Genomic DNA, 23,829 nt, shown 5'->3' on the forward strand with positions numbered 1-23,829 from the left:
TTATTGGAAAAAGTATCATTTTATTTGTCTTTGATTCGAAGTCCTTGAACAAAAAGGAGTCGTTCTGATAAGTTAAATGTTTCTAATAGTCTTGACTCTCATTTTAATAATGTTCTTGTCACACACCTCTTCTTTGACTAGAATATTTAAAATTCAATACCTTCATTATGCCCTATTCATTCCAAGTTATATGTTATGTAAAAAGAGAAAGACGTTTGCCTACCCACTGTCTGTATTATTTCATAATTAAAACAGTATAAGTGACGTTAAGGAATGTCATATAAAACTGTGATATTGAAATAATTTTGCTTGCTTGTTAAATGAAGATAAAAAGTACATTATTTGAAATATCACTTCCTTATTTTGTATAAACAATTTATGTTTTTCTTAGTGACACTGAAATCATCAAATACGCGCTCGAAAATTATTTTGTGATTAGCCACTTGACAACTCTATTAACAGGATCACATCGGTATATACACGCCATATCTCAATTTTTATTAAAGATTTATTATACGAACTTTTCGAATTGGTACTTCTTTAACATTTGTGAAAAAATTACTTTGTATCACATGATACGGAGTTTTTAAATTTTGCAGTAAAGTTAAGGTGTTGAGCCGTTAGTATGTGCCTTTACACTGTACAAATTTACGTCACAAATTGGAGTGTGTGGTACACATACAATTTTTGACCTGAAAATTTACATTTATTGTATAAAGAGGTATCAACGTCACATAATTTCGCTGCATTTCAGTTTTATATTTAATCAGTGTCCCGTAGTTGCACTTGCTTTTAATAATTTATTATTGAAGACTTTTCATGCAAACAGATGGAAACAGTCGAATGCCATTTCCCGTTCAAATAAAATACACAGCGCTTCCCACGTCAATAGGATGAAAAAACAGCTTGTAGTTCAATAGGAAAATTTCAATTAATATCACAGTTTCTGTATTTAAAAGTAGGACAATACAAAGTTCCCTTCACTACGGCGGCGCAACTAGAAACAGTAAGTCCTGGATACGTCCGAGCACTGTCCACTGTCTTGTTGTCACCCGAAGTAGTACTGTGCATTTGAATATCGATATAAACTCCTTGTATTAGGGTCCGTTTCTGCGTGCATTTGTATTCTAGGTAAGGTTTTAACCGCAACACCGCGTCCTAACGTACCATGAGGCATAGTTCGGAGAGGCATTTCAACAGGGAATTCAGCCACCTGTCCGTACATGTTCGTGCTGACATGGGGATACGTATTAGGTACTGGACGACCGACGTATCGATTGATTTTTGGGCTTAAATTCGTTACCATACTTTGGATTTGCATTTCCTGCTTCAGGCTGGAATCCACGGTATCAACTGGTCCTGAGAGACTATTGATGTTGATATCGTTATCGACTTCTGATATGCTGTCGTTGAAGCCGTTAGGGATGTCCGTGGAGGCAGACACGTCTGGTCCTTTGGGTTGGTCGCCGGTGTTTTTGTGCATCAAACACTTTGCGACACCAATTATGATGCATAATAAAGCGATTCCAGCTGCTCCTGCGATTATGTAGACGTACATCATGTCGAATTGATCTGTGGACAAAAAAAAAGATATATTTACAATTCATTATCCAATCGATCGCTCCCACTTGAATTATCTATTGCTTGAACATAAATATATCAGCAATAATTCATCAGCATCATCATATCAAACGATAGACGTCTACTGCTGGACATTGGTCTTTTGTAGCGAGTTCTAATTTCCACGGTTTTGTGCTAGCGGCCTGTGACGCGCTTTATGTTGTCTGTCCACCTCGTTGGAGGTCGACCAACGCTTCGGTTACCAAAGCGGGACTGCCATTCCAGCACCTTGGGACCCCAACATCCATCCTTCCTCGATATAAGTGCCCCGCCCATTGCCACTTCAGTTTCGCGACTCGTTGAGCTATGTCAGTAATTCTGGTTCTCCTACGGATCTCTACATATATTTGATCACATAGAGATACTCCGAGCATAGCTCTCGAGTCCCATGATCGCCCACTGAGTGACTCTGAGCCTTCTTATGAGGCCCATAGTTAGCGATCATGTTTCTGAACCATAGATAAACATTATATCTATGCAGCAATAATTACTTATTTTAAAACCTTGACACTTGTAAATATCCTGAAAATAACACGCATTTAATGCTGCTGCAAATGGATTTTCGGTGCTAATCTAAATCAACGTTTTTTAAAGCTGAGAAGTTGTTTTGCAGTCAAAAGGGTTTGAACCCAGATTGAATTAAGCGATGAACATTTAGTTTCTACAATTTTTACACAAAGTAATATGTCAACTTTGCTAAACTAAAATAATAGTAACAAAAACTGTAAACTGCAAAATCGAGAATTGTTTTTATACACTCTAGTTTTTCTCACTTGTTTAATGACGTTAACAATTTATTCAGTACTTATTCAGTAGCTTTAAAAATATAAATAAAAACAAGAGCGATGAAATAAATACATTAAAAAAAAACAAATTCACTTAACGTTAGTGGGCTCCTTATTATCGTTTTAATAGTTTTAAACATTTACACTAAAATGTAACAAAAAGATTGTTTTCAATATAACACAGGTAAGTAAAAATAGACTTTAGACTAACCTTATTATTAAATAAGTTATGTTAATTAATTAAATTCAGTTGAGTTCAGATACACAAAGAACCGAATTATGTGCTGAACTGCGAGTAGATCTTGGTTACATTATGTACTTGACCTAATTTCGATTAATTAAGTTACTGTAACAATTTCTGGCAAGTTAGCACTAGCTATGTTATTTCTATAAAAATATCGTATTTTTTTAGCTTTATGTTCCTATTTATATTCAAATATTTCACCTCGAACACAATACGCACGTAAAACAAAACCGTGCCCGAGTTCAGTTTTTCAAAGGTACCGTTAATAGCGTTACCACGTCTGTTTGTATGGGGTGGAAAAATAGATATCCGTTCTAGCAATATTTTTAACACCTTTTTTTTGGTTATACTGCTTACCAGAGTGGTTCTGAAGAATAGAGCGAAAAAGCTTTGTAAGAGGTTGAAGCTCAGAAGGAATGTTAATCTAAGAGCGTTTCTTGATCATCTTGGATCAGGATGACGTTGTGACTTAAGGGAGGTTTGGACAGACTTAGGCCATATTCCACAGTAGATATTGTTATAATGGTCTGTAAAAATATAAATGTTAGAAGCAGAAAAAAACTGTGTGCAATTTACTAGGCTACACAAAATTGCAAATTCAATCAAGGGCAATTGTATATTATTTTATAACAAATTACCAAATGAAATCTTTGAGATGTCTCTCAATAAGTTCAAAGTTTATATAAACGTAAGCTTACAGAAAAATCCTATTATAATATTAAAGAATACTTAAACGATAAAAAAGCTTCGGTGTGAATTGCTCTAGCTTCATAGCTTAATATAAATTTACTGTGAGATGGTGATAACAAAAAAAAAATTACCCGGCTAAATTTCTTGTGGAACGTTGCGTTTGGAACCCTCGTAGCCTTAGGTTTAAGTTGGCGAACGAAGTTATCACTATCCCCTTACAATTATGTAAACATATATGTATGAACGCTTCATAAGTGCCTGTAACAGGCCTACATGAATAAAGAAATTTTGATTTTGAATTTGAATTTGATATAATTTGATTTAAAGTTTAAACCAAGGAGATATACCACATGAGGGTAACTGGAAAATTATCGCATAGACCCCAGAGCAATACTTCACAGGGCATGCAAGAACCATATCCTACGAAGTATCGCCCTTTGTCTATCAACCTGAGTTATAATTTTTAAGCTTAAGCTTCCTGCAATTACACCATCAAGTAACGATGCCCTTTAGATCAGAACACAGCAATGCTACTCGGCAGCAGAAATAAACATGGCGGTCGTAGGTACTGAATAGACAAAGTTTGCACACAAAAAAAATACAATTAAACAAATAGTTTAAAAAGTTTTCTTAAAAGGAATATTACTAAAGGCTTCCCCGAAGTAATAATGTATCCCATTTTCCTCCCTAACGAAGCAATAAGATTTTATTAGTTAGTCTGTTAAGAGGCTATTGGCCGATAATCGAAACCATTGCTTGGGGACGCTTAATCCGCATTTATAATTCTCATGATAACTCTTAAGGTTTATTATAGTATAAAAGACAACGTAATCGATAAAAAAGCTTGGGCGTGAATAATTGCTCTAACCAGGTCCAACCAATAATTTTGAATGACAATGTGAGATGGTGATAGCAAAAAAAAAAAACACCCGGCTAAGTTTGGCTTCTTCTTAGACCAGGACGCGTTTGGAACCCTCGTAGCTTTAGCTTAAGTTTATGAATATGGTTATCGCCATTATCTCACTACCGTGTAATTCTCATGTAATTTACGCTTCAAAAGTGTCACCTATGGGCCTACATTAATAAAGATACTTTTGACTTTGACTTTTACTTTGACTTTGACTTAGTTTAATTAATCCAATAATTTTAATTAAATCCTTTTTAAATTGTGCCAAAATCTCTGTTTACAATGTGAATTGATCATATTCATATCAACCCTCCACATTCTCGCTCGTGTCTTGGGCCCTGTAGTGGGTCGGAAATGGGTTGGTCATGATTATATAAAATGGCTCATCTCATATTTTTTGAGTATACCCTACTCAAAGAAAACGCTCTAAAATCTGTGACAATATAAGATTACATACCCTACAAAAATTAAAAAAAAAAACGCTTATGAGAAAAAAGGTGCGTCAATATAAGCTTAACATTATATTCCACATTATTTTAATTTAACTCTGTAGGTAGGTACCGCGAAAATCTGTATAACGTTTTATCATAAAAATTCAAGGATTATACCTCAAAAAATACCTTGCCCCATATACATTGGACATTCAAAACAAAGCCGGACGAACGGATGTCCGAGTTTTCGTTTCGAAGGCTTTATACGCCACGAAGCAAAATTAACGACCGTGTTTTGTGGCTCAGAAGGGGTAAACATTGCGCCCGCAAAATTGTGGACACGTGACACATTTACGAAAGCGAAAATGTCACGTGGTATACCAGAATGATTGAGTTAGAGTAATGAGAAGGTCTTAGGTAACAATATTATGCAATAAAAACAGGAAGGTAAATACATAAGACAAATATAAAAGTGATTTTACCTACTTGTCATTTACAAAAATATTTTATTATTTATTATTTCAGCAGAAAAAGAAGACGATAAAATATGATATAAACAAGAAAACACTTGGACACTTAATAAGATTTTTTTTAGCAGTGGTAAAATAAGACGCAGACCTGTTGTTGTTCAGCGGTTCATGGATGCTTAACGTTTGATATCCTTGGCCATCAGTCTACGCGACTGATGGCCATGCAATACTTCAACGACATAGTTACTCGTTTAATTAAATGTTGGACAGACGGCCCCAGGGACAAACGGACACTTAGTAACAGGTACTCTTTGGGTGTCGAACCCGAAAACAACCGGTGCATGGTATGTAATAAACGACTAAAACACCGGGAGGTATCTTTACATCGTTCGAGTCCATGTAGGACTGAAGTGTATCGAAAATGCACGCGTTTTTATATCAATATACCCACCAACTCAATGTCATGAACATGGTTCCTAATCAAATGAATGGTGTTTAATCAAATTTATAAATATGTAATCAAATTTGTAAGAAAGTTTAATTATTTACCCACTTTATAAATTTACTGTAACATATGTAAATTATCACAATATGAATGAAATCATGGAAATTGTTTTTTTTGCAAAGGCAAACAAAATTGCAAAGGCAGTGTCGCGACAGCGTAAAAAAGCTACTGAAGTAAGTGATGTCCTCGCCCCGCACTTTTTGCTGTATCTATACGGCTTCATCGTACCTCTGTATCACTATTCTTACTCTGTGGAATTATTAAGTAAAATCTTTTTAAATCGAACCTTCTGTAGAGATATGCTGCCTTGGTGGAGTTGGCGACGGTTCCTCTCTGGTGATGTTGGTGACTGTTGAAGGTCGTTGTGGTGGGACGGCGGCGACTGCTGGCGCTGGTGGTACCGCTGATTCTCCCCACCACCGATCATTGGTTTCATCTGTAACAATGATTTGAAGTTAAAATCTAAAGTTAATTCCTAGTTAACTGCACAGTTAACTAAATAGTCTCCTCTCAACTCTCGACTTTCCATAAACTTTCATATAATTCAACTCTTGATGATGATGATGATACATACACTTTGAATAGTTCTACTTTATAAACAAATCTCTGTTGCCCGCGTTCTTCATAGGCGTTTATTAAGGTTTTTTTACAAATTCCATAAGAATTGATTGTGTGCGTAAGATGAAAAGTAGCTTAAGTTACTATCCGTCCTTTCATCCAAATCTATGCCAAGATTCAAGTTGGACGCTTAGTTAGGGCATGCAGGAATTACAAACAAACAAACTTTTGCATTTATAATATTTAGGTATTTTAAAGTTAGGATTTGGAAACGACTTTTCTGTGAAGTACCGAACTCTAAGTAGAATGAAATGAAAATACACAAAATCCTTTACCAACCCCTTACTAAGAAAACTTAATTTTTGGCATGGAGTTATAACATGGAGTTTTCAAACGTAATAAACGCGGACAAAGAATGCGGGCAACAGCTACGTTTTATAATAAGTGTTATAAATACTAGCAATATATATATATATTGCTAGTATTTAAACGAATGTTTAAGAACTTAATGTTTTCAAACAAGTTTAAATACAAGCAATATATATATATTGCTAGTATTTAAACGAATGTTTAAGAACTTAATGTTTTCTTAAATGATGGGGCGGCAATTTTTCATCAAAACCGAGCGGTGAAAACACAACCATAATCATCTCAGATTTCTAGACAAAAAACCCAGTGAAACGATAACAATTTTAAATATACATCAGTAATAGATTACCGCAACGAAAGCTCCTCGCCTTCAAAGGGACTTAATCCGTTTTTACGGGCAGAGTAAAGAAACCGACATCCGCAAACAAGTTCCCGGCATATTGCACGAGTCCAGATTAAGATAGGATTAAGTAAATTCGCTAGACCGTATCCGACTGTAATGCTCTAATAATAGGGATTTGGGATTACCTCATTTGTAAGTATTACGTTCATTGCAATTAGCTTTTAAACGTAGTTGTCGGTTACTTGGTCTTTTTTTAATTATTTTTATATCTATGTTAGTTTTAAATTAAAATGCTATTTTTGTAATCATAATGAATGAAAAAATACAATTGTATGGCACACAAAACAAAAAACAGATCTTTTTAAGAACAACACAACACTGCGTATATTTGGCTGCATCATAGCTACATAGCGATCTCTTCCAGGCAACGAATGGTGTAGAATACCCAAGTACAGAAAAGAAGAAGAAATAATTATATACACATAAAAGCATAAAAAAGTAGAATAATATATATTTTATGTCTATTATCTTTAGATTTAACATTAATAATCAAGCTCGTTAATTGAAGACATTAAAGTTTTACTCGCTTTATCGCCTGCATGCGTGTTCTCCATAGATCGGTGACGGGTTGATAAAAATTAATTACGCTCAGTTTGTAGTAGTTTTTTTTAACGTTTAACACACAATAAGAGTTTTTATCTCGATATCTAAATATACGTAGCGTCAGTATTATACTTACCAGAACGATCTTTTAAATGGGTATGTAACCCTAATTTGATTTTGTCAAACGGACTAAATCAGTTTCTATGTTTTAAGTAATTGCTATTGACAGCAGTATATCTTTGGATTTTTCTAAATGACAGCAGCACTGTCGCTTGATAAAATGGTGAGATGTCGATGATACCGATGGTCACAATCAAAAAACGTTTTGTCAAATTCAAAGTCAAATTTATTTGTAAGTCCTTTATAAGCCACTTTTGATTTTTAAATATATCACGTATTACGTGATATATTTAAAAATCAAAAGTGTCTTATAAAATAAAATATATACGAGTATAACAATAATAAGGATGATACCGATGGTCACAATCAAAAAACGTTTTGTCAAATTCAAAGTCAAATTTATTTGTAAGTCCTTTATAAGCCACTTTTGATTTTTAAATATATCACGTATTACGTGATATATTTAAAAATCAAAAGTGGCTTATAAAATAAAATATATACGAGTATAACAATAATAAGGAAGTATCGGTTAACAAAAAACAAAACAAAATCTCGTTAACTTCTAACATTTAAAGTGGAAGTGATTATTGTTTATATTCTTTTAAAATCGCACCTACGTAACAGCAGACTATCGCCATATAAATGGTGCTTAAAGAAAATCAATTAAGTAGTTCAATCTCTTCAGTTCGCTCTACTTTTGCTTCACTTTTTACCACAACAGATTGCATCTAGCAATGTTTCCCTTGCTCCTTCAGTTAGTCTTCTATTTAGTTTCGATTAACTGTATTTTCATGATTCAATCTTGTCATTCTTTAAACTCGCTCTCTGTTCTACTATTTCTATACTGAACGTTAAGTTTTTAAGTTATTAAATATCGGAAGGAGAAGGACATAATGTAGGTATTTTTTCATTCTTCTACAAGTTGACTGCAATCTCATCTGGTGGTAGTGATAATATAGTGTATGGTACCTCGGGGATTAACAAACAAGGGGTATGGCAATTATATTAAACGCGTAACGCCTCATCAGATCACGCCAGTTAAAATTCAGAAATTGCGTCAGGGAGGCTTTTACTAAAGGTAACCAGTGATATAGTGGTTTTTATGATTTCAAGAAAACAAAAACTTTATCATTTTAACGACCACCTGGCACAGTGGTGCCTTGTGGTCTCTGTAGTCTGTGCCTAAGAGTGGAGGTCACAGATAAGATACCCAGCAAGGAATTTATAATTTCTGAATTTTCTCTGGAATGGTCCGGTCCTTTGTCTGTAGCTATTACCCCTCTCGAGACAATTACGTTCCACCAAGCGATTTAACGTTCCAGTACGATGGCGTCTAGGACCTTAATCTCTACTAATAAAATATGTTAGAAATTAAATAAACCCCGTCACTCATATTTTTTGTATGGACGGATGGGTGTTTATTATTCTGTTACGCAAAAACTACAAAGCTAATTTGACTGAAATTTGGAATAGATTATTCACTAAATTAACACAAAGTCAACTTTTCATCCCGAAGAAATACACAGTTCCCGAAGGACTTAAGTCCAAAAAAGTATAATGTGTTCTTAAATTTCTTTTAAAAGAATTCTTGTCTATAATAATACAAAAAAGCCTATCTGTATTTTTCTCTGGCAAAGAATGAACTGTACTGACTTATTGTTAGTCGGTTGTTATTATGTAACTAAGGAGTGGCGTCCGGAATATTTTATTTTTAACAAGAGAGTAACGAAAGTAGACTGAAAAATAAGACCCAATGTTAGTTTGCTTTGTTAAAGGAAACCAAGTTTATCCTAGCAGATTCTTTACTCTTACTTATTTTTTTAAGAATATAAGGTACTATCTGTTTCCCGCGGTTTTATACACGTTTCATAGAAAAATAATACGCCCTACTTTCGGACAAGACTTCAAATTATTTATTTACACAGATCGAGGAAGTACAAATTGGTGCCAAAAATAATAGTAGTACAACAATCTGCTAGGGAGTGACATGCAAAAATAATTGTTGTCCTGAATCTCATTCCTATACAATAATACTATCAGCTTTCAATTTAAAAAATAACAATGTTTAACAACTAAAAATTAAAAATTAAAGAATAGCGACCTAATTCATTACTTTGAACTTGCGTATGTATACAAACGTTTAGTATAAAACAAAGTAGTATGTCTGCCTTGGATGTGCTTTTAACCATCGTTTACATAATTTTTCACGGCTAATTAAATATATAATGATTATTATATTTTAATTCAGTTTTTTGTCGTTACAAAAAATGACGCCGAAAAATAATAAACATGAACAACTAAAAGTCACTTGAGTCTTTATACAAGACCTGCACAAGCAAATCACTTTTAATTGAGTTATGTCTTGAGGGAGGCTTCGGTCGTGGCTAGTTAAAACCCTAATTCTGAACCGTCAAAGACGTGCCGCTAAGCGATTTGGCGTCAACATCTTTTATTCTGCACCTTGCTACGACCCTAAATATAAGTAAATTAAAAACAAAAGTCTAATACTACATGAATGAAAGGCACATTTTAATTGAATTTAACAGATGAGTTAGTTTCAACTTTTGTGATGAGGGTTGTATTCACAAAAAAAAAAACTGTCAAGCTACAGAAAATAAATCACGAAAACGCATTTTAAAGAAGTTTTATTACCCAGAAATCGTTAAAACAACATCCCACTAAAAACAGACCGTAAAACACAAAGGCTTATCCAAAAATCTTTATAGCTGAGCTTATGTTATAAAGCATCTCGGCGTCTATTTATGTGGGGCTCAATATACAAAGATTAAACGCTTAGGTTTTAAATCAAAATGATTCGTTATTGGTTTAAAAATAATATAAATTACGCCCACCGAAGAAGGTTTTTTTTGCGCGGAGCTGTCCCCCCGCGTGCAATAGTTCGTAGATAAATTTTCGATAACATAGCCAGATGTGTGGTTATGCAAAATCGATTGCATTTGACAGCTGCATAGTTTTATGCAGCATGGACCCAACATGTTGCTCTACTGCAGGTCGGTGACCTTAGAAACAATCATTGGGGACAATGACATAACGTACGCGATACCATTCCTTTCCTAACTTTGAGCTACTGAGATTTTCTAACAGAAAATCCATTGGGGTTTTCTGTTAAAACCAGGCAAAGTCAAAAGGTCACAATTGGCAGTGTCGTAAAATTATCTCTAACCTCCACCACAACGCCTTTTTATTAAATATATGATCTATGATATTATATAAGGGCTTAAAACTTTTTATAGGTAGCACGTGTTTTGAGTTTTTATATAGCCCAGTTGGAGATAGTAAAAATTTTATTCCTCCGTAGTCAGGTTTTATTTCTTTAAATTTTATTTTATATAATTAAAAAAAAACAGAAATAGAATTATTTACAGCAAGAAACTCCTCCCTATAAAATCCTAACTATAACGTCAACATTGTAATTCTTATGAGAAATAAAATTATATTCACAATAGTTATTTGAATCGAATATGTTGCAACGTTTCTGAACGACGAACGCAGGATTTCAGCGAATAAAATGCTGGAAATGGGAACGTTCAAACGATTAAGTATCGTTATTATATTTTACTTTTACTGTAACGGTTGGTAATAATGTGGACTCTTTGGCAACGACGTTATGATCAGGATTACGTACCTTTACAAAGTTTTCGTTTTATATTTTTAAACCTGTAGGGTTGGCACAAGATGTGCTCGCTCGCAATCGGAGAGCCGTTTTCTAGTTTGGAAATGTTTGAACGTCGGAGTAAAATGGATCTTATCGCATTGAATTGAACCTCAAATTTGCCTACAATTCTTTACTTTGGGCTTTTGAAAGCACGTTTATAAAACAAAAATCAAAATTACAAGATTTTAAACTCTAACATCAGTGGCAGTAGGTCCATTTTTTTTGACCATACAGAGTATGATACGATAAAACTACTCTTCGATTGGACGGCTAAACGTTACGTAAACCTGCATTACTGACATAGCTTGGTGAGTTACGAAGCTGAAGTGACATTAATCTCGTAAGACCGATGGTCGTTCCCAACGCGTTAGAGTGACCCCGTTCAACACTCCACGAATCTCCACAAGGATTCTCCATTCTACCAAGAATCTCCACAAGGAGAACAGACACAAGTTGAGCCGAATACACCAACGCAAAACCGTGACTTAAAGAATTCTCCACAAAACATGTTATAATGTGTCAAGCAGGAGAAAATTTCTCCACGGGAAAAGGACAAAATATGTAACTTCTCAACCAATATAGCAGGAAAAGAATTATTTTTCTCACGTTGCTTTAAGCAGGTGGACAAATACATTTTATCACTTGTTTATCTACAAGGGATGGTAAGTGGATACAATTTTGTCTCCTGCCGTTACTAGCCGTAACCTCTCGAAAATCTCTCGGCACTAGCAACCATCGATTATTCACTTGATTTTAGAACGGATTCCTAATTTTATTTATGTATGCGAGTGAGGTTTGTTTTGTCTCTTCCCGGGTAACATCCGTTGCGGGTAGAAAAATGTGTACCAGTAGTTTTTGAAATCACTTATCTCAAGTGTTGCTGAGACAACACACGTGACAACACCAGATGTGTTGCAACCGATTCAAGTTGACCATAAATGAACTATCGGCAACATTCTATATTATGGCAACTTCGTGGCTACAAAATGACACTTTATAGAGCTTATTTTAAAAGAGCTCGTCTGGGGAAGTACGACCGCTATTCTTATCTTAGCCGCTAAGCAGCATTGCTTTGTTCTGGTTTGAAGGGTTAAACGGTGTGGTTGCCGGTGTAATTACAGACACATGAGGCTTAACTCCTACGCGTCAGGTTAATAGGCACGGAGCGGCACTTTAAAGGACGTGTTCCTTGCACGTCGATTTCTCCACCGGGGATCCGACCTTGATTCACCCAGTTTTGAGCCTACAGATCTCACCACTGCGCCAAGGAGGTCGTTGAAACATTTTTTTTTATTTACTCATCGCCATCTAGCCCCAAAGTAAGCTTTAGCTTGAGTTATGGGTACTGAGATGACTGATGAATTTTTTTATGAATACCTACATAAATACTTAGACACTGAAAAACATTCATGCTCATCCCACAAACATTTTCCAGTAGTGGGAATCGAACCCACGGCCTTGGACTCAGAAAGCAGAGTCGCTGCCCACTGCGCCAGTCGGCCGACATGTTTACCAAATCTTGCATCTTCCATATATGGAGCAAACTTTAGTTTAAAGTTGCACTAGATATTATATTTTAATGTACCCAACGAAGTTTGCCTGTGACTTGGTTTACTTACAAGTTCAGAACTACTTACATGCCACTTTTCATTAAACGAGTATGCGACTGGGAAATTGGAAAACTTAATCATCATATCAACTCAATACCAGCCGACTACAGGGCACGGGTCTCCTTCTTCAATGAGGAGGGGTTAAGGCCATAGACCACCAAGCTGGCAGTGTGGATTGGTGGACTCCACACACCTTTGAGATTATTATGTACAACTCTCAGGCATTCATGTTTCCTCACCGCTTCCGTTCACCGTTGAAGCAAGTGATATTTTATTTACTTAAAACGCACATAACTTAGAAAAGTTGGAGGTGCTGAGATTCGAACTCGGCCCCCCGAAAGTGAAGTCGAGCTCCTACCCACTAGACTGTCACCGTTTCAAAAACTTAATAGAAACATGGAAATAAGTGGTGTACATAGCAGAAGAGAAGCGGCATGGTTCTTTTAAACCCACTTTCCTAAAAGAAACAAAGCTTCTGTCCAGTAGTGCAAAGATGAAATGCTGGTGCTGATCAAGATGACCTGTCTAGCAATGAACTAGTCAAGAGCGCACCCCCTTTTTAACATTAGACGCAAAAATGACGGGGTGTTATACCTAAGTTTGACGAGTCTGTGTTTTGTGCGGATATATTATGAAAATTAAGCTTAGTTTGCTATACTTCGCGAAAAGCAGGAGAATCTGTATGGTGAAATTTATAATTTTTTCAATCCTTATACTCAGTGGCGTGCATAGAGGGTATGCACAGGGTATGCAGATGATATAAAATGAAGAAAATCTCCAGTTACAGTTATAAATACTTAAGCTTTCATGGGGTTAGTCGGGATATAATAACGATACTTCTTAGCTTTGTGTGATGAAAATCGGTAACAAGACGGCTGTCGTCACAAAAAGCGGATTGCATAGTTGTTCACAATCCCCACAATATACAACGTGTAAATGGAAACCCAAATAATACTTCAGCTGCTTTAGAGGAACATTATTAACTGTCTCTGAAACTTATCTGTGGAACCGAAGCGCTAATAGTCTTTGAGTAAGTCATATTTTTGAAAAAAAATAGTAGTCTGAAGTCTGAAAGAAATTAGTTACAGCCCTAATGCAAAATGCATCACATGCACAAGTAAAATCAATTGGCTCCAATTGGCCACTTTATCACTCTTAATAGTTTATAATAACAATAATTCATTGTAAAGTTAACATCTCCTGAGGATGCTCCGGTTTTGGAGTGAAACGTGCGTAGAGGGTGCATTGCCGAAGATCTGTTTGTATGGACCATAAGGATTGAAAAAAATTTAAATTACGCCATGCAGATTCTCCTGCTGAGTATACCAAATTAAGCTTAATTTTCAGAATATATATACTATGACAAATTTTAAATCCCAGATGGCCGCCACTTCAAAATGGCGTATTACATATTTGCACTACTCCCTCAATATGTTTATCAAATGAAAGAGCTTGATGATATAAGAATAGATATAAGAAAGAAGATATAAGAATACTAAACACTATGACAAATTTCAAACCCAAGACGCCTGCCACCACAAAATAACGAATATGCTTTTATTCACTACTCTCTCCATATCAAAGGGGGTTACTATTTTTTGAGTTACTGGACGGCCACTGGTTGGTCTCTCTTTAACAAATTTGAGTTCACTGGGAAAACAATAATAATGGAAGGTTCGGGTTGCAGAGAATATTTCCTGAAGACCAGATGTAAATATCCGGTCGCGAAAGCGCGCGAGCAGGTCCTTTCATTGTTTATGCATCAATTTTATAGCTCTCAATGAGAACTACCAAACGAAAGTAACGAATTGACACAATAAATAACATTTTATTATCTCAAAGGTTTGTAATCATAGTGTTAATGCTGGACCGTGACAGGAAACGGATGGAATCGGAATCGGAAAAAGGAAACGTTAGGAACGTGTGACCGATTTTAACGGAAACGGCAGGAGCCGAGAAGAGAGCCGAGTTCGAATACCAACACGCAACTCTAACTTTTTTTGGTTATGTGCGTTTTATCAATTAAAATATCACTTGCTTCGACGGTGAAGGATAACATCGTGGAAACCTGCATGCCTGCGAGTTCTCCATAATATTCTTAAAGGCTTGTGTGAGTCCACCAATCCAGGGCCTCCTCTAACCTCTAATCTAACCTCTTCTCATTGTGGGAGAAGACCCGTGCCCTGTAGTGGGCCGATCATGGGTTGATATGATGATTTAAGATGATTAGTAAGAGGATTTTGCAAGCAGTGTGGAGTGTGCTTTATCGGTATTCCGGGGATTCAGCAAACGAAAATCTACGAGACTTAAATTACTAACATTTCAATCAATGTTTATGTAGCTAAGGTTAAACTAATCCAATGTTTGCAGCCAGCGTCCGCAGTGGATTGAGGGTTTCCGTCCTACTTGTAACCAATCAGAAAACTTGCTTAAACCTGCGCGTCACGTGATTGGTCGTCGAAGGGATGCAATCTCTTCCAGACAACCTTTGACGTTAGGAAAGACGAAGGAAAGGGTTGGTGCAAAAATTTAAGTTTTTATTTCCGTTATGAGATAATGATAAACTGATTATCGCATGAACATAATCACTTTTCCATTCATATCAAACTCGCATCTTCCCTATAAGCAGGGTGTGCAGGCATTTTTAGAACAATGGAAAGTAACAAAAACACTCTACATTTTGAGAATACGACATGCGGATAGAACATGTGTCGTATAGACTTATTTTTGCCTAAAAAACCTAGCAGGACTTACGATTTACGATAAAAATTGTCTTATCCTCGACCTGAATAATGAATCCCATCCAGAAACTTTACATATCACATTGGATATAAAACTGTTCTTTCGAAAGATATAATGCAGAGCCACCTAAATTCGTCTGCTGCATCCTGCGCCGTTCTGAATTTTCATCCCCCTAGACATTTCCTCAAAGCTTAGAACAAAAGGAAATCTCACTGAACCAAGCTAGGACAGTAGAAGGGATGTGGCATTAAAGGGATAATGAGAGCTTAGGATCGTAAATTGTTAAGCTTAGTGTAATTACGGGCTATGTGAACGTCGCCTCAGAATAATAGGAATGTCATCTGCCCAGAGAGTTCTGCGGATTATCATCCGAGAATCACAGTTCTAGTTTCGCTTTAACTTTTAAACTCATATCCACTGAACTCGTACATCTCGTACATAATATTAGCATAAAACGCAGTCGAGTCATCTAACTAGATTGGATTTATTATTGTTAAACACAAGCAGTTTTCCGTGATTTGTTCCACGTACTTTTGATAAGTTTTCATGCAGACCTCAATTCTATATTCTACACAATATATCCTGACCAGGGCTCGGAAACTGGAAATAAATATAACAGAAAAACCGGTTCTTATTTAATTTCACTCAATAGATTTAAATTAACCGGTTTTACAAACTTTAAATTCAGTTCTTTTTGTGATTTGCTGCGCGCGCTGCTATGAGTACGAGTAATCTGAAGCAGCAGGACGTTTAATTGGCCACTCACACAGTTATTCCATGCAAAACATTTTTTCTTAAACTGCTTGCTTTTTCTTTGAAATTAGCCAAAATTTAATCATATTATGTGTACCTAAATATATTAATTTATTCCTTATATTAAGCTTTCTATATTTAAAAACCTTAATTTATAAGAATCAATTCAAATCTTTATATATATATTTCTTGTGTGCGTGTGTATATAACTGAACTCCTCCTAAACGACTGGACCGATTTAGATGAATTTTTTGGTATGAGTTTGGGATGGTTTAGATTCACAAATCAGCCCGATAGGTGGCGCTGGGGTCCGCTAGTCTACTTATAAAGATGTATCATTTATACCTAATATATTTTTAATTTTTGTTCTTAGCAGCAAAATAGGACTCGCACGCGTCACGAACTAGGCTAGACATTTGTCAAAGGGAATTAGCTCTTGCATAAACCGGCTAATTTAGATTTATTAAACGTTACGAAATCGGTCGCTCAATTAGAATGGTATGGGTTCATACAATCATTTAACCGGTAAAACGCAGTAAATTAAAATAAACCGGTTATTAACCAACATTTTCCGCTAAATTGAAACCGGTTCCGAGCCCTGCCCGCCACACCGAGTTTCCCGCCCCGATTATGACTTCGTTTGTTCAGCTACAAAGGATTAAAATGTGATGTTATACAGCCTTTATTTTCCTCTTGAGCTATGCTAAAGGCCTAAAGTGAAAAAGAATTTGTAATACCAAATAGTAGGTTTCAGAGATTATTTTTGAATGTGAAATACAAAATTAACAAACTTACATAAAAGCAACAAACGCTTTTAAAAAGCTTTAAAGCTTTAAATGTTTAGCGGCAATGAAAGCACATATTAGAAACGCGTGGCTTCCTTTTTAAGTAGACTAAGCTACAGAACTGCGTGGCTGGGTACAGCGAGTTACATATAAATTTAATTACCTTGCAGTTTTATTTCGTTCCGTTTGAAAAATATAGTTCGCACGGTAAAAATTGTGGGAAGTAAGTTGTGGAGAATAAAATTCATAACAACTTAACTCCTTACCATTGTTGTTGAAAAGTTGAGAATAAACGAGCTATTGGACTAAAAGACGACCTTTATTTCTAAATGTCGGCCATACAGGCAGTTTTAGTATGAATTTAGACTGTAAACGTTGCATAGGTTAATCTTTATCAGCCTATTAAACATCGAACTGCTGGGTACTAGAATGCTCTCTCCTAGGAGATAGGATTTTATAGCATACACCCATCACGTTACTCTAACGCGGGTAAGTGGGCTGGACGGTTTAATAGACTCCCTAGTTTAGAGCAAAACATTGTTTTTGTTTATAAAAAATAAATAAAATAAAATAGCCTTTAATTCCAAAACGCCATTTCATACACACTAATAAACATTTATACTTTTAAATTTAATAAACATTAATATATTGAATTGTTAGGTTAGGTATGGTTTAACGTTACTCTAACGCGGGTAAGTGGGCTGGACGGGTTAAAAGACTCCCTAGTTTAGAGCAAAACATTGTTTTTGATTGTTATTAATTTAAAAAAACCCTCCTAAGTTTTCTGTGGGCTCTTCTTAGACAGGGCGCGTTTGGAACCCTCCTCAAAAATCGAAAATCTAAAAATATGTATTTTGTTTCGTACAGTTGAAAAATAATACATTGAAAGTGGGGCCATCCTAGTACTCGTAAGTTACTAATATTACAACTAGCACTTGTGGCAGGCAGCCCCTCCCTTCCTTATCATCTTATAGGTACAAATTGAAACAAATAAGTCAAATATAAATAATAAATAAGTCTAATATAGAGTTATAGAGGTTTACCAAAGAGCTTTAGTTTTAAGTTGACGAATGTAGTTAACAAAATAAGTATTAACATGATATATGTGTGAACGCTTTATAAGTGCCCTTGATAAGGTCTATATGAATAAACCATTGCTGTATTTGAATTTGAATTTAATGCAACATTAAATAACTATTCCAACTCAGCTAAGGGCCTTTTTCACTCTCTGACAAGTGTCGGATGGTCTAAAAGTGAGCTTTGCCACTCTCCTACTTTATGTCAAGGGTTTTTCAAATTTCTTAATACAATCCCTGAGATGATTATGAAGCTATAGGTTGGAGAATCAATTTCGATAAATCTCATAAAAAATCGTATCCATAATAAAGATGCGAAGGGGGTGGCTGGTTACATTTTCTTTAGTTTGTTTGTATGTTCAGCTCATCACATTTCTTACACTTTTTTATAGATATATACTCGTAGCTTGCATGCTGGAGACAGACATAGTATACTTTATTAAATAATAAATGTACTACGACAATACACACATCACCATCTAGTCACAAAGTAAGCGTAGCTTGTGGTTTGGGTACTAAGATAACTGATGACTAATTTTTTTGAATAATATACATTAATACTTATAATATATAGATAAACACCCAGACACTGAAAAACATTCATGTTCTTTACACAAATATTGTGTAATGAACAATTCCACAATTCCAGTTGTGGGAATCGAACCCACGGCCAGAAAGCAAGGTCGCTGCGCCAATCGGCCATCAAACCGCTAGGGATAAACATCCTTCTGATATTTCCGACTTGATTAAGAAATATTAAATAAAAACATCTCAGCTATTATCCATAATTTAGAAATGACAACCCTTTATCATGTGAGCTTAAAATATGATGTTGGAAGCTAAATTTTACCTCTCAGAAATGTTTCATTTCGCTTGAACGTACAAGCAACTCGGTTAAATTTTCAGAAAGTGTAATTGGATAAGAGGGGGTAATTAAGGAGTGAATATATCGCGACCTCATATCTCTTTCATAGGGATCATGAGAGCTTAGGAGGGTAATATAATGCTAGGGGTAATTATGGACTGCACAAAAGCTAGAGAGGAATAATAGAAATGTCATTTGTAGTCGAAATAATTCCACTTTTTAGTATGAAAATAATTTAAGTTGCAACTTATCTTTTACATTTTTACGGAAAACGATATGTACGGCAATTATTTAAATAATTATTTAATGAATATGGCGAGAAGACATGATACCGGCATTGCAGTTCGTAGTTCGAGTCGTTTGCTCCGATGTAAGGTCTCATCATCACAATTCAAGATTCAGCTTCAGCTATAATATTATCTATACCTCACCTTCATTGATACAAGAAACATACAAGTTATTGCTGCTAATTCGACGGGCCTCCTCCAAGTCTTAGATCATACTTACAGAGTTTTAATTAAGAAAAAGCGTTAACGTGAACTAGATATAATATTTTATGTTTTATAACGAACCGAAGGTATAAGGATGAATTTTCATTTTACCGAAAAAGAACGGAGCGGAGCGCTATATAGCATTTGTGTAGAAAAAAGAGCACTATTAGATTTTTAGGAGTGCTCTTTTTTCTACACAAATAAAACAACTCTGAAAGTGGATCTTTTAATTCTTTTGGTCCACCAACCAATTATAGAAAATTAAATACCTACTGCTAATAAGAAAGTAGGTACTGGTTAAACTTTTACGATAAGTAAAAAAATAGTAAAATATACTTGAGTAAAGCTTATTTAAAATTTGAATATGAATATAAAAATCACTTACCAACATCTTCGTGTTCAAGATCGGATGCATCGTGAGCGACTTCGTCCTCTTCAGGCGCGCTCTCGTACCTCTCCTTCAAGACCGTCCGAGGCACTGCAAGATAATGACCACTTTAAGACGAGTGCCATAAGATTACAAGTCCCTTGACAGTTATAAGTGGTAAAAATGGGTAAACTCGATGCTTTATTACGGGCAACGTAAAATGGGATGTTAATTTTAGATTTTAGGGTGATTTAGAAGTCAGAGGGCTTTTAGCAGTGGGAAAGTTTATTCAGTGCGTACGTGCCTGAACCGCGATTGTGTTTTTTGTGTGACGATATTTTATTGTTCACAAAATGGAAAACGCTTTTTTATCCACCCTATCTAAAATATATTTCTGTACTAGCGAGCGCCCGTTACTTTGTCTGCGTTGGATTCCTGGTTTCTTATGAGTATCAGTGTTTCTTTCTCATTGTACATTGTTCTGCAAACCTGCGCGTACCTACTCTACGTTAAAGGGCACTGTTTGGGGACAGATCATCGTCGATTTCTGACTTACTATACCTAATATTCCCTAATTAATTCGTCTATAAAGATAAAGCTCGTGTAATTTAAATTGTACTTGACGGCCGATTGGCACAGTGGGCAACCATCCTGCTTTCTGACTACTAAACCGTGGGTTCGATTCCCACAACTGGAAAATATTTATGTGATGATTATTTATCTGTATACCTTTTATAATTATTTATATATATTATTCATCAGTTATCTAAGTACCCAAAACACAAACTACGCTTATTTTAGGGCTAGATGTCAATGTGTATATCGTCATGGTATATTTATTTTAATATTAGAAGAGATAAGATATTTATTTTAAAATATTAATGAGAAATTAATTTAATAATACTTTCAAATTTGCATTGCAAATAGAGTATTCAATTTAAATGTAATTGTTAATTATTTTTTTAATATGGGTTCCATAATATAGAAAGATTGATGTCGAATTGAACTCGGATGGAATTGCGATGTTTATGAAGTATTTAGAAGATACAGTTATAAATATTTAAATTAAAGTACTGATGTGGAATACGTAATAAAAGTTTATTCTTGTCTGCATCGGTGGATTAAAAAATCCTAGAGATACCAGAAAATCAAGAAAGATCCTATTTCCTAAAATATACTATACTCACACAGAAAATAGTAAGTGATTATATGGCAAAATCCAAAACCAAGATTATAAATAAAAATTTGTCTTCCACTGCGATATCCGAGTTTAGGATTGCCAAAATAACGCCGATTTTCTCATGCGACCTGTACACAAGAATAAGACATCATGACAGATGAAAGACGTTGTATTATTATGCTGATTATATGTATCAAGTTCTACCAAATATTTTACCAGCAGACAAATTTTCACATCCCGTTTTATCATCTTACTTTGGATTTCAAAGAATCCCTTCATATCCTTGGCACCCGCTTTATATAAGGAGAAAGGTTACTGTTGCTGTAGGGCTACAAAGCGATAAGTTTTCAACAGACACCTCCTGAATTCTTTTGTCTTCAAAAAAAAATTTTCCTGGATCATTGTCAATTGCAGACTCCTTTTGAAACTTATTTAACGGTTTTGAAAGGATATGCAGTTTAGGTGTTTTGCAAGCGAGTTAGAAAGTGGGGAGCCTAATTTGGAAGCTGAGTTAGAGCGTATATAACTCTCTCAAATCAAATGAAATCTATGAAAGCAACATCTGCTAAATGAGTTTTGATTATCTCTCTGCTTTTCTTTATTTAGTTTGTCTTTCATTAAGTGGCAGGCGTGCATTGCAATGTCGTATATTAAGCCACACAGATTTGTCTTCTTGTTTTTGCGGAATAGCAAGTAACGGTTTCTGTTCATTGTATAGGAAGAAATTCGATATTAGGTATGTATTTATATACGTAATGTCTGGTAAAAAAAAACATTGACTGATACGCACTATACTACACTACACATATATATATATATATATATATTGTTAGCATATATAGGGGTAATATGGATTTGGCTTATTGTCCTGAATTTTAAAACTCGAAGATGGTGACCCTTGTTATGTTTGGGATTTCCTTTAGCTGCTTGATTCGATATAAGTAACAATATATTTCTTTGCCTCCTAAATGAAATTACAAACATATCAAAGGAATTTTTATTACGTGGATAACAACGCGTCAATATTTTGCAAATTCCTGTGTGCAGGTATGAAGTTTCATTTGCATGCAAGCTAGTTATATTATATTATAAACATGTTCAAATAGCATGCTTATTGCAAGTTGGATTTTATTAGCATGCGTTTGCGATACAGTTTTCAATTTTGCATTCTGCGCAATTTGCATTCTAGTTCAAATATTTTAATATGCAAGCCACATTCTAGTTCAAATATTTTAATACAAAAAAAAAACTTAACACTAACCTTATTTCAAGAGCTATTGCTCTAGGACGCACTTACAATTTGTACGTGTCTCAGTAATACGCGAGTGGAATCGTAAACCTGCATCTAGGTTACAAGTTGCATGTAGATTTAAACTTGTTAGCCAAACAACTGCCGCTTGCGTGAAAGTCTAAAGCAAGTGACAAGCCCGCTGGCTATGCCAACACTTGCAAGTTGAAGGTATCTCGCAATCGAGATGCATCTGAGGCAAACATTTTTAAAATGCAGGTAACTTGCATGCAAATGTGACATAATACACCCAAGAACTTTCACAGTGGCATTTCAACTAGCCTTGGGAGCCTAAAGTTCAAAGTCTATCCAATTTCCGCTATACTAATCCAAGAGGAGCCTCATATCCGACGCTTTGTATACGGTCCCCTACAGACTATAGATTTTCAACCAAACGATGTATTCGATTCAGTGCGCTTACTAAAAGTTGGTTTGGTTTTCTCGGAACTATAGAGTAATTTTTTTGTCATCATCATCACCATTATCAACCTATTTCAGACCTACTATATACTTGGTCCCTACATGTCTCCTTCTACAATGCGAAGGGTATAGGCCGTAGTCCACTACGTTATCCAAGTGCGGATTGGTAGTCTTCACAGGCATTCTTGGAGCTCTCCGTCTTGCATGTTTCCTCACGACGTTATTTTAATTGGTTAATTTTAAAACGCACATAACTCTGAAAGTATGGGTATGCCGAGGATCGAACTCAGTATCCATGAAAGGGATGCCAAAGTTTTTGAGCAGTGATGTACTATAAAATCTGAGGAAACAGAACCTTTTTTCTCCGGTTTTAAGGCTAAAATTCCTCCACACTTCTCAAGCCAGCGCTTCTGATACTACGTTTGTTAATTTGTTAAATGTCTAACTTTTCAGATTGACTCATACGCGGATTTATTAGCGGCGGGCCGTTACTTAAAAGTAAAAAAAGGCAGTATCAGGAATAACCTGGAAAATGTTTCTGAGTACCTACAGGCCATATGGTATGCGTTTTAAAATTGATCTCACACACTCGGAGGTTTACCTTATTGAATGAAAACATGTTTCACAATCACAATAGTTTATAATTTTCGCTGCCAATTTCAACAAAAACAAAGACTTAAAAATTGCCTTCTATGGAGAGTCTGCTTTAAGGTTTGATAAAGCTAAGGTAAATTAAACACGGAACGCAGCACGCGTTTTTTTTCAATACATTCACTTGCTTGCTTACCGTCTGAAAATTATACGACTACCCGCCTATTATTCTTGGTTCCTCAGTGGAGGAAAACGTTTTTTAAAATTGAAGACGTAGTGTTTTTATTTAAAAGTCGCAAGATTCAATAGGTACAGTTGGTTTGCACCAGCTATTTATTTT

The 23,829-nt window shown here is 35.3% G+C and overlaps 1 protein-coding gene across 1 annotated transcript in view; it reads right to left on the reverse strand.

The window, feature by feature from the left end:
- Positions 1-1,048: 1,048 nt before the first annotated feature.
- The window catches only part of LOC120629558 (protein eva-1-like), an 85,908-nt gene continuing 63,127 nt past the window's right edge, over positions 1,049-23,829 (reverse strand). Inside the window, exons 6-8 of the mRNA XM_039898518.1 lie at positions 20,029-20,121; positions 5,939-6,088; positions 1,049-1,572 (exon numbers count right to left, since the gene is read on the reverse strand). Coding sequence (XP_039754452.1) covers positions 1,049-1,572; positions 5,939-6,088; positions 20,029-20,121 — 767 coding nt within the window. The remainder of the gene's footprint in view (positions 1,573-5,938; positions 6,089-20,028; positions 20,122-23,829) is intronic.

The sequence above is a fragment of the Pararge aegeria genome, chromosome 14, assembly GCF_905163445.1.
Source record: "Pararge aegeria chromosome 14, ilParAegt1.1, whole genome shotgun sequence".
Taxonomy (NCBI): domain Eukaryota; kingdom Metazoa; phylum Arthropoda; class Insecta; order Lepidoptera; family Nymphalidae; genus Pararge; species Pararge aegeria.